Consider the following 17,114-nt stretch of genomic DNA (forward strand, 5'->3'; position numbering starts at 1 on the left):
ATGGTCAATGCTGCTATTCAGGTACTGTGCTGGCGACAGTATGGACCACAGATGGTCAATGCTGCTATTCAGGTACTGTGCTGGTGACAGTATGGACTACAGATGGTCAATGCTGCTATTCAGGTACTGTGCTGGTGACAGTATGGACCACAGATGAACAATGCTGCTATTCAGGTACTGTGCTGGCGACAGTATGGACCACAGATGGTCAATGCTGCTATTCAGGTACTGTGCTGGTGACAGTATGCACCACAGATGGTCAATGCTGCTATTCAGGTACTGTGCTGGCGACAGTATGGACCACAGATGGTCAATGCTGCTATTCAGGTACTGTGCTGGCGACAGTATGGACCACAGATGGCCAATGCTGCTATTCAGGTACTGTGCTGGCGACAGTATGGACCACAGATGGTCAATGCTGCTATTCAGGTACTGTGCTGGCTACAGTATGGACCACAGATGATCAATGCTGCTATTCAGGTACTGTGCTGGCGGCAGTATGGACTACAGATGGTCAATGCTGCTATTCAGGTACTGTGCTGGTGACAGTATGGACCACAGATGGTCAATGCTGCTATTCAGGTACTGTGCTGGCGACAGTATGGACCACAGATGGTCAATGCTGCTATTCAGGTACTGTGCTGGCTACAGTATGGACCACAGATGGTCAATGCTGCTATTCAGGTACTGTGCTGGTGACAGTATGCACCACAGATGGACAATGATGCTATTCAGGTACTGTGCTGGTGACAGTATGGACCACAGATGGTCAATGCTGCTATTCAGGTACTGTGCTGGCGACAGTATGGACCACAGATGGTCAATGCTGCTATTCAGGTACTGTGCTGGCGACAGTATGGACTACAGATGGTCAATGCTGCTATTCAGGTACTGTGCTGGCGACAGTATGGACCACAGATGGTCAATGCTGCTATTCAGGTACTGTGCTGGCGACAGTATGGACCACAGATGGTCAATGCTGCTATTCAGGTACTGTGCTGGCGACAGTATGGACTACAGATGGTCAATGCTGCTATTTAGTTACTATGCTGGCGACAGTATGGACCATAGATGGTCAATGCTGCTATTCAGGTACCGTGCTGACGACAGGATTGACCACAGATGGACAATGATGCTATTCAGGTACTGTGCTGGCAACAGCACGGACAACAAATGGACAATGCTGCTGAGGTACTATGCTGGCAACAGCACGGACCACTGTAGGTCAATGCTGCTATTCAGGTACCATGCAGGCGACCGTAGGGACCACAGATGATCAGTGCTGCTATTCAGGTACCATGCTGGTGACAGCACGGACTCCAGATGGTCAATGCTGCTATTCAGGTACCATGCTGGGGACAGCACGGACCACTGATGATCAATGCTGCTATTCAGGTACCGTGCTGACGACATTACTGACCATTGATGGTCAATGCTGCTATTGAGGTACAGTGCTGGCAGCAGCATGGACCACAGATGGTAAATGCTGCTATTCAGGTACCGTGCTGGTGATAGCACAGTCCTCAGATGGTAAATGCTGCTATTCAGGTACCGTGCTGGTGATAGCACGGACCACAGATGGTCAATGCTGCTATTGAGGGCAAAAACATTAATGAAAGTGATTTGGAAAAGCAAGTGCAGGACGCTAAATTATTTTTTCTGTATAGCTGAAAGTACATTCTAAGTTAACACAGCATAAGGCAATAAGACACTAAGCCAGGGTTGCCAGCTACAGACTAAACATTCCTACTAGAGTTGGGCAAATAGATTTGCAGCACCCTGGTCCAGTGGCCACACTGGTCCTCAATGGCTGCCGGACCAGAGCACTGGAGACCTACTAATTGCAGCATACCTGATGTTTCTTCTGATTAGTAGACCCCCGTAACATCATGCTTTCCTCAAGCTACAACATAATGATGTCTTTGGGCCTACTAATCAGAAGGGGCACCAGGCATGCCGCAGGTATTAGAACGTTTGTAGTGCTCTGATTCAGTGGCCATGAGCTACCAACGTGGCTTTTGGACCATAGCTCTGCAAATCTTTTTGCTCAACTCTATTCCTATACAAACACCTTTATTTACAGTAAAGGAGCTAGAAAAGTGCCCAAAAGTAATAAATCATTTAAACAAAAAAAAAATAACCATTGCTTATTACTTCAATCCCCCATTGCTCCAGTAGTTCCCGCTTGTCCAGCAGTGAAAACAATCCCATCCGCCATTCACTTGACCTCTGCAGCCAATCACTATCCTCATGTGGCACATTTCTCAAAAGTAAACATCACTGTGGAGACCAGAAGTTTCCTGCAGCGGTCACATTAATGATGGGTCGGACTTAATCGCTGCAGGACCGGCAGGGACCACCAGAGCGGCAGCGCAGGACCGTTGGAAATTCAACTGGTAACTAATGGTTGTTTCCTTATTTTATAACATTCTCTTAAGCAATATTTTATGATACCTCTGTTGAGGCTAAACACCTTCATCAGTCATAAAAAATACTCTCGTAACATGTGGATCATTTCTGTATTACCTTCCTGCTCCCTTCCATCAACCAGTGAATTCTTTTATGGAAGTGATCAATTGCCCTAAAATTCAAAGATGATAAAAAAGATAATCATTATATGTTGTTATCAGAAGGGACAGAACCAACTTGATAATAAAGGATGTGGGGATATTACAGGGAATCAGTCAGTGGGATCAATCCTCCTAAGCCATCTATATGGGCATGTAGGTCATAAGAAGCTGAATAAAATGACACCTTGATATCTGCGATCCAATGTCTTATTCCAGAGAAATCCATATTTTTCTTAACATGTAAATGAGCTGTTCAGATCTATGGGCCGGACATACAGTTAGGTCCATATATATTTGGACAGAGACAACATTTTTCTAACTTTGGTTCTAGACATTACCACAATGAATTTTAAACAAAACAATTCAGATGCAGCTTTTATTTGAGGGTATCCACATTAAAATTGGATGAAGGGTTTAGGAGTTTCAGCTCCTTAACATGTGCCACCCTGTTTTTAAAGGGACCAAAAGTAATTGGACAGATTAAATAATTGTAAATAAAATGTTCATCTCTAGTACTTGGTTGAAAACCCTTTGTTGGCAATGACTGCCTGAAGTCTTGAACTCATGGACATCACCAGACGCTGTGTTTCCTCCTTTTTGATGCTCTGCCAGGCCTTCACTGCGGTGGTTTTCAGCTGCTGTTTGTTTGTGGGCCTTTCTATCTGAAGTTTAGTCTTTAACAAGTGAAATGCATGCTCAATTGGGTTGAGATCAGGTGACTGACTTGGCCAGTCAAGAATATTCCACTTCTTTGCTTTAATAAACTCCCGGGTTGCTTTGGCTTTATGTTTTGGGTCATTGTCCATCTGTAGTATGAAACGACGACCAATCAGTTTGGCTGCATTTGGCTGGATCTGAGCACACAGTATGGCTCTGAATACATCAGAATTCATTCGGCTGCTTCTGTCCTGTGTCACATCATCAATAAACACTAGTGACCCAGTGCCACTGGCAGCCATGCATGCCCAAGCCATCACACTGCCTCCGTCGTGTTTTACAGATGATGCGGTATGCTTTGGATCATGAGCTGTACCACGCCTTCACCATACTTTTCTCTTTCCATCATTCTGGTAGAGGTTGATCTTGGTTTCATCTGTGCAAAGAATGTTCTTCCAGAACTGTGCTGGCTTTTTTAGATGTTTTTTAGCAAAGTCCAGTCTAGCCTTTTTATTCTTGATGCTTATGAGTGGCTTGCACCGTGCAGTGAATCCTCTGTATTTACTTTCATGCAGTCTTCTCTTTATGGTAGATTTGGATATTGATACGCCTAGCTCCTGGAGAGTGTTGTTCACTTGGTTGGCTGTTGTGAAGGGGTTTCTCTTCACCATGGAGATTATTCTGCGATCATCCACCACTGTTGTCTTCCGAGGGCGCCCAGGTCTTTTTGCATTGATGAGTTCACCAGTGCTTTCTTTCTTTCTCAGGATGTACCAAACTGTAGATTTTGCCACTCCTAATATTGTAGCAATTTCTCTGATGTTTTTTTCTGTTTTTGCAGCTTAAGGATGGCTTGTTTCACCTGCATGGAGAGCTCCTTTGACCGCATATTTACTTCACAGCAAAACCTTCCAAATGCAAGCACCACACCTCAAATCAACTCCAGGCCTTTTATCTGCTTAATTGAGAATGACATAACGAAGGGATTGCCCACACCTGTCCATGAAATAGCCTTGGAGTCAATTGTCCAATTACTTTTGGTTTCTTTAAAAACAGGGTGGCACATGTTAAGGAGCTGAAACTCCTAAATCCTTCATCCAATTTTAATGTGGATACCCTCAAATGAAAGCTGAAAGTCTGAACTTCAACTGCATCTGAATTGTTTTGTTTAAAATTCATTGTGGTAATGTCTAGAACCAAAATTAGAAAAATGTTGTCTCTGTCCAAATATATATGGACCTAACGGTAGATCTCCCTGAGAATCTGCTTCAAGAGATTATTGTAAATGAAAGGGGGAGTTACCAGTGTGAGACATGTAGATCAGGAGAGCAGACTGTCAGTCATTACATGTCTCACACTGGTATCAACTCCTTTTATTTATAATAAGCTCTGGAGGCAGATTCTCAGCTAGATCAATGTCCGGCCCATAGATCTTAACAGCTCATTTATATATTACGAAAAATGTGGATTTCTCTGGAATAAGACATCGGATGGCAGAAATCCAAGTATCGTCTTATTTAACTTTCTATGACCTACATGCCCATATAGACGGCTTAGGAGGGTTGATCCTTCTGATGGATGCCCTTTAATCTCACCACATCCTTTATTATTAAGTTGGTTGTTTCTGCCTCATTCAGACGTCAGTTTTTCTAACATATGAGAAAAACATACAGACTATTTTGATCACAGTGTGATCTGAGTGTCATCAGTTTTTCTCATACATGGAGAAAAAAAATGCTTCTGCACCTTCTTTATTCTGACAGTCAGTGAAAATCGGACAGCACTTGGATGTCAACCGAGTGCAGTCTGATTTTTTCACGGACCCATAGACTTGCACTGCCGATATTGACCCGACGCTCGGATCAAAATCGGACATGTCTCTGAGCACACTCGTACAAAAATTACATTGAAAAGAGTAAAAAAAAAATCAGGATTTGGAGCCTACTGCTCTGATGGTGCCGCTACACTGGCCACGCCACAATGCGTATATTAGGGCTGTCAAAACACCATTATAGTAGGTCAGCTATGAAAGACAGTCGTGACCACAAAAGCAGAAGTGTTGGAGCTGTGGACTAATTACCAAGTAATATATTGCCTGTTTTTTTGACCATTTGTTAAAAAAAAATTATTGGACAATTTCTACCATAACAGATCTTTGCTTACAATTATTTATTTGCATGAATGCAAATTATTTGTAGGTTTGCATTGTACGTACTCCTGAATTTTCAGTTCAAATTCATTGACAGTCTCCGCAGTCAGTTCAATTTGCTTGGAAGAGTTTCTTGATGGTTTCCTTATAGATAAAAGCATATTAGTGATAATTAAGTATGTTATTCTTTCAAATCTAAGTACAGTACTTACATTTTAATCCTCCGGTTATTAAATGGTTAACCAACAACACAAAGGAATGCTAATAAAAACTAACGCAAAAAAATATGGTGTTGGGTCTTGTTAGAATACTATTTCTATGCTGAGGTTGGAAAATGAAAAACAGATAGGAAAGTGTTTTACTATGGGATGCATCCATATTTATTATGCAAATTACATCTTCAGAGAGGAAGAACTCTAGCGCCACCTATTGGAAGTATCAATCCTAAAAGTCAATATCTACCCTTTAACGAGCCTTGCTACACGACTTAAGATAAGAAGCCAAACCAGAATCTCAGTGTTTCAGGGTGTTGTCCCTCATCAGTGCTAAGTGTGAGATCTGGTTTGGATGGATTAGAGGCGTCTGACTGGGATCTTTATGGAGAGTGACATGCCAAGCCTGGCATGCCAGTGTGAGGAGACTTTTAAGCCTTGAAATGCTCCTCTGGGATATTAAATATGAAGCAGCAAACTTTTTTTTTAATTTATGTTAGTCTCAAAACCTTTATTACAACTATAACAGAATGGCATAATTGATTATCTCCATGTCCACCTTGGGTTAAGGAAATGACATGAATGACATGACTCACATGACAATGTTCCCCAACTTTAGCAGATCTTGGATGGTGAGATGCTGGGAGTCTATACCATGGTGGAGAACCCATTCTTCAGAGCACTGTGTATCCTTGTGACCATTTTCGGTTGCTGTTGATTTCTGCAGACAAAAGTTAGGGTGTGCTCAGACATTACGTACAGTCATGGCCCAAAGTGTTGGCACCCTTAAAATTGTTCCAGAAAATGAATTATTTCTCCAAGAAAATTATTGCAATTACAAATGCTTTGTTATACACATTTTTATTTCCTTTGTGTGTATTGGAACAACACAAAAACACATAAAAAAGGTAAATTGGACATAATTGCACAAAAAAAAAAAAAAATGGGCCGGACAAAGAAAAAAGAAAGAGTAGATACTTACCTCCACTGTTGACTCCTCCGTTCCTAGCAGGGTTTACAATCAGAAGCTGCAGCTGTCACAAGGAGCAGAACGACACTACACAAGACACAGTTTTGAGGAGCGTGTTTTCATTGTGAAAACTTATTGGAAAACTGAGTCCTTAAAGAGGCACCAAAGTGGGTTTCTAAAGAAGTTTGGAGGTTGAAATGCACCGTCCAATTCGTGTATTCTGTCATTGGTGAATAAGCTGCAATGTACAGGAATATTACTTAATAGGCATGATGGAGGACGTCCGAAAATGTCTGAGGAAACAATTCAAGATGTGAAACCACGAATTCTGGCATCTCCAATCGTTGCGCAGGCTTTCAACAGGCATGTTGTATTCTACATGTCAACGAGCAGCCAATAAAGGTCGTGTTCGACCATACAGAATCAATGTCTTTCAGGAATTGAAAGGGCCCGATCAAGATAAAAGAATGTGTTATTGGTAGTGTTGAGCATTCCGATACTGTAATATCGGGTATCGGCCGATATTCGCGGTATCGGAATTCCGATACTTAATTCCGATACTTTTACAATATCGGATACCGGAATCGGAAGTTCCCATAATGCCTGCGCTCTGCAGTGTCTGTGAAGGATGACAAGTTGGATGGCAGCGCGATCCAGCCTGTCATCAGAATGCCATCCCAGCGGGGGAGAATTCTCCTGATTGTTTAAAAGCCGGCGGGCGGTATAAAGCCGCCGGCTTTTAAACAATCACACAGCCCCATACTGCTTCCCCGCAGCCTCCGACCCCGATCCTCCGCTCCCCTCGCCACCTCCCATCCCGATCGTAAGTTAGGACCGGGCGGGGAGCGCAGCTCCAAGGAGCGGGGAGCGAAGGACCCGGGCGGGGAAGCCGGCAGTGAAAAGACTTCACCGCCGGCTTTCCCGTTCTGTGCTGCGCTTTCCCGCCGGTTATTTCAAATGAACAGCTGAGGTATCAGGTGATGCCGATCAGCTGTTCATTTGAATTAGCCGCGGTGCCCTCAGAGGGTTCATGTGAGTTCATGCTTGACTGCATGAACTCACATGAACTTTCCCACGGCCGCACAGGTCAGCCTCACCTCCCAGACGATCAGACTGTCATGATTAGTGTGTGTGCGGGGTGTGAGCGCGATGTTTGTGCGGGTGTGCGCGGTGTCTGTGCGATGTGTGCGGGTGTGTGCGGTGTCTGTGCGATGTGTGCGGGTGTGTGCGGTGTGTGTGCGGGTGTGTGCGTGCAGGCAGACATAGGCCGATGTGACACTACTACTCCCATCGGCCTATGTCTGTCCCCCGTCCACTCGTGCCAGCAGGATCAGCTCGATGGGAGCAGTAGTTCCCATCAGCCTGATCCTGCTATTTAAATTGCCCTACTGTGTCCCCAATAAATGTTAAATACATGTCATTGGTGGCCAGTGGTTACCTAAAAGAAATTAGTTCATACATTACCTGTCCCCGCCGATCGCCACCTAAAATAAAGTAAAAAATAAAAAACTACACCTATACTCACCAAGACACCTAATTCCCCGAAGCCATCGATCTCCTGTAATAAAATATAAAATAATAAACCACAACCTTATCCTTACCCCTCCGTAGCAGTCCACGAGTGTCCCACGAAGATCTCCAGTTCAGAGCGGCCACATAGAATGTGACCGCTCTGAACCGCTGCCGCCGCTAGAATGACGGGGCCGTAAGGGTTCACCGGAGTTCAGGCAGCGCTGCTCCGGTTAGCTCCTTTACGGCCCTGCTGTATCGTGAGAAATTCCCACGGTACAGCAGTGCCGTAAAGGAGGTCTCCGGAGCTGCGCTGCCTGAATGCACTCCGGTGACCTCAGTCAGTGGCTCCCGCTGCCGGGAGCGGACGTGTTCCCGGCAGCGTGAGCTTACAGCAGCCATGCACAGCTGTCACCATCTCCAGATGTGACAGCTGTGCATGGGAGATCAGCGCAGGAACGTGGACAGGTAACTATTATTTTTAGTAAACTAAGAATTAAATAAAATTGTGTGTTTTATTTCAAATAAATTATTTTTTTCTGGGTGTAGTGTGTTTTTTCTTTTTAACACTTTGTAGGTTAGTAATGGGGGTGTCTTATAGACGCCCATCATTACTAACCTGGGCTTCATGGCAGCTGGCGCTGACATGAACCCCACCACTATTACCCCCTGCCACCGCACCAGGGCAGCGTGGAAGAGCGAGGCTAAGTGCCAGAGTTGGCGCATCCTATGGATGCGCCATTTCTGGGGCGGCTGACGACTGGTGTTTCTAGCCTGGGAGGGGGCCAATATTCATGGCACCCTTCCTGGGCTATTAATATCAGCCCCCAGCTGTCTGCCTAGCCTTTGCTAGCTATTAAAATAGGGGGGACCCCACGTCATTTTTTTGGGGGGGGTCCCCCATTTTAATAGCTAGTAAAGGCTAGGTATTCAGCTGGGGGCTGATATTAGTAGCCTGGGAAGCTCCGTGGGTTTTACCCCCTTCCCAGGCTTCAAACATCTGCCCCAGCCGTCTGCTTAACCTCCGCTAGAGACTAAAATTATGGGGGATCCCACGCCATTTTTTTTTTAAATAAATCCATTATTTTAACACTAAATGACATTTGAGGAGTTAATAAAGATGCAGTCCCTAAATTATTATTTATTTTTTAATTAATTTTTCCCAAAACTTTTGACGTGGGCTTCGCCATATTTTTGTATGCCAGCCAGGTACAGCATCCAGCTTCTATGAATGCGCCATTTTCCGGGGCGGCTGCGGACTGCAATTTTCAGCGGGGGGCAGAAAGCTTGGGCCTCCCTGCGCTGCAGATTCCATCCCCCAGCTGCCTAGTTGTACCTGGCTGGACACAAAAATAGGGAGAAGCTCCATAATTAAGAAAAAAAGGGCTTCCCTATATTGTTGTGTCCAACCAGGTACAAATAGGCAGCTGGTGGTTGGGGGCAGCCCGTTCCTGCCTGCTGTACCTGGCTGGACCCAAATATAGTGCAAAGCCCCACGTCAATTTTTTTTTAATTATTTCAGGAAATTCATGAAATAATTAAAAAAAAATTATGTGGGGCTTCGCCCTATATTTGTGTCCAGTCAGGTACAGCAGGCAGGAACGGGCTGCCCCCAACCACCAGCTGCCTATTTGTACCTAGCCGGACACAACAATATAGGGAAGCCCTTTTTTTCTTAATTATTCCATGAATTTCATGAAATAATTAAAAAAAAAAATACGTGGGGCTTCGCCCTATTTTTGTGTCCAGCCAGGTACAACAAGGCAGCTGGGGGCTGGAATCCGCAGCGCAGGGAGGCCCAAGCTTTCTGGGCCCCACCCGCTGCAAATTGCAGTCCACAGCCGCCCCGGAAAATGGCGCGTTCATAGAAGCGCCATCTTCTGGCGCTGTACCCAACTCATCCAGGGCCCTGGTGCGGTGGCTCACTGGGTAATAAAGGGGTTAAGGCCAGCTTGGCATTATCAGCTGGCCCTAAGCCCGAAATTCATGGGGTCACGCCAATATTAGACATGACCACCATGAATTTCTAGTAAAGTATTTAAAAAAAACACAAACACCCAGAAAAAAGTCCTTTAATTGAAATAAAGACACAATTCTTTATTGTTCTAAATTAAACCATACTTACAGTCACGCCCATTCCAGCTGAAGCCAACGATCTCCTGCAATAAAAGTAAAATAATAAAGCAACCTCATCCTTACCTTTCCATGGTTCCCAGGACAGCTTCAGCTCTGCTACATCGAGATGACAGGCTGGACCGCAGCAGAACGCTGCCATCCAGCCTGTCATCCCGCAGACACTGAGAAGCGCAGGCATGCTTGCGCTCCTCAGTGTCTCGCTGTGACGGCATCCAGATGAGCCGAGGTCATGTCCAATGAACTCAGCTCACCTCATGCACGTCACTGACAGCGTGGGAAAATTCTCCTGCACTCAGCGCTTCAGCGTGAGAATTTTCCCACGCTGTCAGTGACGTGCATGAGGTGCGCCGAGTTCATTGGACATGACCTCACCTCATGCACGTCACTGACAGCGTGGGAAAATTCTCACGCTGAAGCGCTGAGTGCAGGAGAATTCTCCCACGCTGTCAGTGACGTACATGAGGTGAGCCGAGTTCATTGTCGGCTCATCTGGATGCCGTCACAGCCAGACACTGAGGAGTGGAAGTATGCCTGCGCTTCTCAGTGTCTGCGGGATGACAGGCTGGATGGCAGCGTTCTGCTGCGGTCCAGCCTGTCATCTCGATGTAGCAGAGCTGGAGCCGTCGTGGGAGCCATGGAAAGGTAAGGATGAGGTTGCTTTATTATTTTTCTTTTATTGCAGGAGATCGTTGGCTTCAGCTGGAATGGGTGTGATGGTAAGTATGGTTTAATTTAGAACAATAAAGAATTGTGTGTTTATTTCAATTAAAGGACTTTTTTCTGGGTGTTTGTGTTTTTTTTAAATACTTTACTAGAAATTCATGGTGGTCATGTCTAATATTGGCGTGACCCCATGAATTTCGGGCTTAGGGCCAGCTGATAATGCCAAGCTGGCCTTAACCCCTTTATTACCCAGTGAGCCACCGCACCAGGGCCCTGGATGAGTTGGGTACAGCGCCAGAAGATGGCGCTTCTATGAACGCGCCATTTTCCGGGGCGGCTGTGGACTGCAATTTGCAGCGGGTGGGGCCCAGAAAGCTTGGGTCTCCCTGCGCTGCAGATTCCAGCCCCCAGCTGCCTAGTTGTACCTGGCTGGACACAAAAATAGGGCGAAGCTCCACGTTTTTTTTTTTTAAATTCATGAAATTCATGGAATAATTAAGAAAAAAAGGGCTTCCCTATATTGTTGTGTCCGGCTAGGTACAAATAGGCAGCTGGTGGTTGGGGGCAGCCCGTTCCTGCCTGCTGTACCTGACTGGACACAAATATAGGGCGAAGCCCCACATCAATTTTTTTTAATTATTTCATGAATTTCCTGAAATGATTTAAAAAAAATTGATGTGGGGCTTCGCCCTATATTTGTGTCCAGTCAGGTACAGCAGGCAGGAACGGGCTGCCCCCAACCACCAGCTGCCTATTTGTACCTGGTTGGACACAACAATATAGGGAAGCCCTTTTTTTCTTAATTATTTCATGAATTTCATGAAATAATTAAAAAAAAAAAATACGTGAAGCTTCTCCCTATTTTTGTGTCCAGCCAGGTACAACTAGGCAGCTGGAGGCTGGAATCTGCAGCGCAGGGAGGCCCAAGCTTTCTGCCCCCCCCCCTGAAAATTGCAGGCCGCAGCCACCCCGGAAAATGGCGCGTTCATAGAAGCTGGATGCTGTACCTGGCTGGCATACAAAAATATGGCGAAGCCCACGTCAAAAGTTTTGGGAAAAATTAATTAAAAAATAAATAATAATTTAGGGACTGCATCTTTATTAACTTCTCAAATGTCATTTAGTGTTAAAATAAAGGATTTATTTTAAAAAAAATTGAAGTGGGGCTTCGCCCTATATTTGTGTCCAGCCAGGTACAGCAGGCAGGAACAGGCTGCCCCCAACCACCAGCTGCCTATTTGTACCTGGTTGGACACAACAATATAGGGAAGCCCTTTTTTTCTTAATTATTCCATGAATTTCATGAAATAATTAAAAAAAAAAATGCGTGGGGCTTCGCCCTATTTTTGTGCCCAGCCAGATACAACTAGGCAGCTGGGGGCTGGAATCCGCAGCGCAGGGAGACCCAAGCTTTCTGGCTCCCCCCCGCTGCAAATTGCAGTCCGCAGCCGCCCCAGAAAATGGCGCGTTCATAGAAGCGCCATCTTCTGGCGCTGTACCCAACTCATCCAGGGCCCTGGTGCGGTGGCTCACTGGGTAATAAAGGGGTTAAGGCCAGCTTGGCATTATCAGCTGGCCCTAAGCCCGAAATTCATGGGGTCACGCCAATATTAGACATGACCACCATGAATTTCTAGTAAAGTATTTAAAAAAACACAACACCCAGAAAAAAGTCCTTTAATTGAAATAAACACACAATTCTTTATTGTTCTAAATTAAACCATACTTACCATCACACCCATTCCAGCTGAAGCCAACGATCTCCTGCAATAAAAGTAAAATAATAAAGCAACATCATCCTTACCTTTCCATGGCTCCCACGACAGCTTCAGCTCTGCTACATCGAGATGACAGGCTGGACCGCAGCAGAACGCTGCCATCCATCCTGTCATCCCGCAGACACTGAGAAGCGCAGGCATACTTCCACTCCTCAGTGTCTGGCTGTGACGGCATCCAGATGAGCCGAGGTCATGTCTAATGAACTCAGCTCACCTCATGTACGTCACTGACAGCGTGGGAAAATTCTCCTGCACTCAGCACTTCAGCGTGAGAATTTTCCCACGCTGTCAGTGACGTGCATGAGGTGAGCTGAGTTCATTGGACATGACCTCACCTCATGTATGTCACTGACAGCGTGGGAGAATTCTCACGCTGAAGCGCTGAGTGCAGGAGAATTTTCCCACGCTGTCAGTGACGTGCATGAGGTGAGCTGAGTTCATTGGACATGAACTCGGCTCATCTGGATGACGTCACAGAGAGACACTGAGGAGCGCAAGCATGCCTGCGCTTCTCAGTGTCTGTGGGATGACAGGCTGGATGGCAGCGTTCTGCTGCGGTCCAGCCTGTCATCTCGATGTAGCAGAGCTGAAGCTGTCGTGGGAACCATGGAAAGGTAAGGATGAGGTTGCTTTATTATTTTACTTTTATTGCAGGAGATCGTTGGCTTCAGCTGGAATGGGCGTGATGGTAAGTATGGTTTAATTTAGAACAATAAAGAATTGTGTCTTTATTTCAATTAAAGGACTTTATTCTGGGTGTTTGTGTTTTCTTTTAACTTTGACTATGGGGTTAGTAATGGGGGTGTCTTATAGACGCCTCTCCATTACTAACCTGGGCTTGATGTCAGCTGGCATTATAAGCTGACATCAACCCCAACCCTATTACCCCCTGCCACCGCACCAGGGCAGCGTGGAAGAGCGAGGCTAAGTGCCAGAATTGGCGCATCCTATGGATGCGCCATTTCTGGGGCGGCTGACGGCTGGTGTTTCTAACCTGGGAGGGGGCCAATATTCATGGCACCCTTCCTGGGCTATTAATATCAGCCCCCAGCTGTCTGCCTAGCCTGTGCTAGCTATTAAATTAGGGGGGACCCCACGTTATTTTTTTGGGGGGGGTTCCCCCATTTTAATAGCTAGTAAAGGCTAGGTATTCAGCTGGGGGCTGATATTAGTAGCCTGGGAAGCTCCGTGGGTATTACCCGCTTCCCAGGCTTCAAACATTTGCCCCAGCTGTCTGCTTAACCTCCGCTAGAGCCTAAAATTAAGGGGAACCCCACGCCAATTTTTTTTTAAATAAATCCTTTATTTTAACACTAAATGACAAGTACAGTAATCAACACTGTCACTGTACTTCATATATATGTGACTGACATGTTTCTATCTATCTAATCTATGTGTGATTCTCTATTCTTTCTATTCTAAATTGTCGGGTACAGATGCTGAATTGCCGGCCGGCTTTCTTAAAGAGACGGTGCATGAAAACACTATTATTTTTTTAAATAAATCCTTTACACTAAATGACAAGTACAGTAAGCAACACTGTCACTGTACTTCATATATATGTGACTGACATGTTTCTATCTATCTAATCTATGTGTGAAGCTCTATTCTTTCTGTTGTAAATTGTCGGGTACCGGTGTATGCCGCTGATGAATTGCCGGCTTTTCATGTCATTCTACATTATTCTTAGTTGTTTTCCTTCATGTAGAATTAACCTACAAGGAAAGAAAGGATTTATTTTCATTCCGATATTTGTGTCCCATTGACTTGCATTGGTTTCCGGTATCGGAATCGGCGATATCCGATACTTTTTGGGTATCGGCCCGATCCAATCCGATACGATATTTCCTGATATCGGAAGGTATCGCTCAACACTAGTTATTGGTGGATTTTTTAATTGTGGCCATTCGAAGGGTCGGATGTACAGTAACAAGCCCTGAACATTGAGAAACAAACTGGCCAAATGCATAATATTAGACGAACGTTGGAGCTGAAAACAGTAAATCAGACATCAGGTTCGTATTGCCTACTCATAAATCAGATGCAACAAAGGAGAACAAAGCGAGCAATATGGCAAAAACAAACAGCAATTTTATTCAAAAATACATTAACACAGTGTTAAAAGTCATGTGGGGATAACACAGCAATGAGGTAGAGAGAGGTGCCAAAACTAGGGCATCTCTTGGGATCATGTAGTGGAATATCCGACCCTGACAAATACATCTAAACCAGAGGACACGGAGTCCAGAAATGGGTGCATAAAGATTTCAATCAAGGACCCTCCATTGGGAGGGAAACAGCCCCATTGTGGGGCAGAAAATCCAATACAGTCAGGGTCACTACTTGCACTTTCTGTGGCTCTCCCGGGATCTGGCCAACCGTTTTTAATCTAGGCTTCTCCCCTTCTGGTTGTTTGGGTGAGTGCCATGTATTAGACTCTACATGCATCCTGGACATTACAATCTATTATATATCGGTGCCTGATATGGGTGCACTTTCTCACTTATTGTTTTAAGTCCTGGTCAGTCACCAATTACTGTCATAGACTTAATATACTACTTTACTGACTATATTGGATTTTCTGCCCCACAATGGGGCTGTTTCCCTCCCAATGGAGGGTCCTTGATTGAAATCTTTATGCACCCATTTCTGGACTCCGTGTCCTCTGGTTTAGATGTATTTGTCAGGGTCGGATATTCCACTACATGATCCCAAGAGATGCCCTAGTTTTGGCACCTCTCTCTACCTCATTGCTGTGTTATCCCCACATGACTTTTAACACTGTGTTAATGTATTTTTGAATAAAATTGCTGTTTGTTTTTGCCATATTGCTCGCTTTGTTCTCCTTTGTTGCAAGCCCTGAACATTACAGGCCTCCGAGAGAACATAGAGCGAGAAATTCAGGCTATGACCCCATATGTCCTGAAGAATACATTCAACACAACGGAACGGCGCGTGCAGGCTTGGATGCGAACGGTGGACATTTTCAATACCAGCCTTAAAACATCAGTTTCTCATGAACCAAGCAGTATGTAAGGTCCAAATTTCTGTACGACAGATCGTCTCTTAAAGAAATTACAGCAATTTTTTTAGGTAAAGTAGAGTGAATTACTCTGTATATATTTTTTTTTCATTAAAGAAAAGACGTGTCCAGTCAGCAGTGAGTTCTCCAGCAAGATCTTCATTAATTTGAGTGGATCTACCCCTATATGAACATATCTCTTAGTGGGAAGGCACAGGAGAAGAGCTAAGTCTTAAGCTATCAAATAAATAGTATATAAAACTGAGAAAAACAGGCACAGATCTGCATATAAAGCCAGTTTTCAATACAACTGTGGATATCAGCAGTGTACATATAAAAAGATATAGGTCATGTTAAAAATATGTAGGTAGCTTATTATCACATACATATTAAATATTTGCTTATTCTTTCGGAAAGGGAGTTGTATTAATACACCAAAGAGTATTTATGTGTGTATATATGTAGTTAGAGTTTATTAGTTATATTATAGCGATATTATAGTTCTATTGCTAGGTGGCGCTATACCCCTTATTTGTGCCAGTGTTCTCGTTTTCTTATTGCAGGTTGGTGGAGCACGTAACCTCTGCTTGATAATTTGATGCAAAAATGACGAGTAAAGAAAGTGATTTGAGAGCGTATACGGAGGCAAAGCTCGGTATTGCGGTGTTTGAAAAGAACACATTAGCCTATACAAAAAAACTTATGACATAAGGACACATAATGTCATACTTAGAATAGGGCTACGTGGTGATTTGTGACCGCACAATATAACATTGCAAATAATGATAGTGAATGTGCATTGTCACCCACGAGCTGTATGACAGCCGGCAGCCCACCCCTGCTCAATATTAGTGCGACCACATTCAGTATTATTAGTTGTGGCTTTGCACAACATTGCGATCTTAAAGTTGCTGTGTAGCCGACGTCTAAATGATCAATCCTCATTCCTTATCTGTCCAATAAACTACTAAAATCTCTCTATAAAAAAATCCCTTTATCAACCCCCTCTGTGATTCTCCTCTCCCACCGTATGGTTCCCTTATTCTGTTCAACTTTACTTCCTTCTTTTCGACCTGTCTTTAAAGGGGTATTACCATCTTCCAGATCCTATCCCAATATGTGGTAGGTATAATAATAATTACATTAGCAAATTACTCGAATTAGAAACGTAGCATATTTCTTCTGATTCAACATATCTCTTACCCCATGTGCAGGGCATTGCAGTAACTTAGGTATCCAAGGTATCCATGTTTACAAACACTCATACAGTGACAGTTAGTTACTTAGTTGTTAGTGGTCATAACCATGGATACCTAAGCTACTGCAATGCCCTGCACATGGGGTAAGAGATATGGCGAATGTCACGCAAGGTGTGGGAAAGGCTTAATGCAACACAAAGGGAAGAGGGAAAGGGAGGCCAGACTCTAGGGAAAGGGGGGGGGGTGGAG

At 44.5% G+C, this 17,114-nt stretch overlaps 1 protein-coding gene across 4 annotated transcripts in view; it reads right to left on the reverse strand.

Annotated features, from left to right (window-relative positions):
• The window catches only part of VWA3A (von Willebrand factor A domain containing 3A), a 134,060-nt gene that overhangs the window by 98,447 nt on the left and 18,499 nt on the right, over positions 1–17,114 (reverse strand). For all 4 annotated transcript variants that reach the window (XM_073647597.1, XM_073647596.1, XM_073647595.1 and 1 more), the window contains exons 5-7: positions 6,185–6,309; positions 5,443–5,520; positions 2,527–2,581 (exon numbers count right to left, since the gene is read on the reverse strand). In XM_073647597.1, the coding sequence (XP_073503698.1) occupies positions 2,527–2,581; positions 5,443–5,520; positions 6,185–6,309 (258 nt within the window). The remainder of the gene's footprint in view (positions 1–2,526; positions 2,582–5,442; positions 5,521–6,184; positions 6,310–17,114) is intronic.

Source organism: Phyllobates terribilis, unplaced genomic scaffold, assembly GCF_046119375.1.
Source record: "Phyllobates terribilis strain yellow unplaced genomic scaffold, ASM4611937v1 Scaffold_9__5_contigs__length_417890890, whole genome shotgun sequence".
In the NCBI taxonomy this organism is placed as follows: Eukaryota; Metazoa; Chordata; class Amphibia; order Anura; family Dendrobatidae; genus Phyllobates; species Phyllobates terribilis.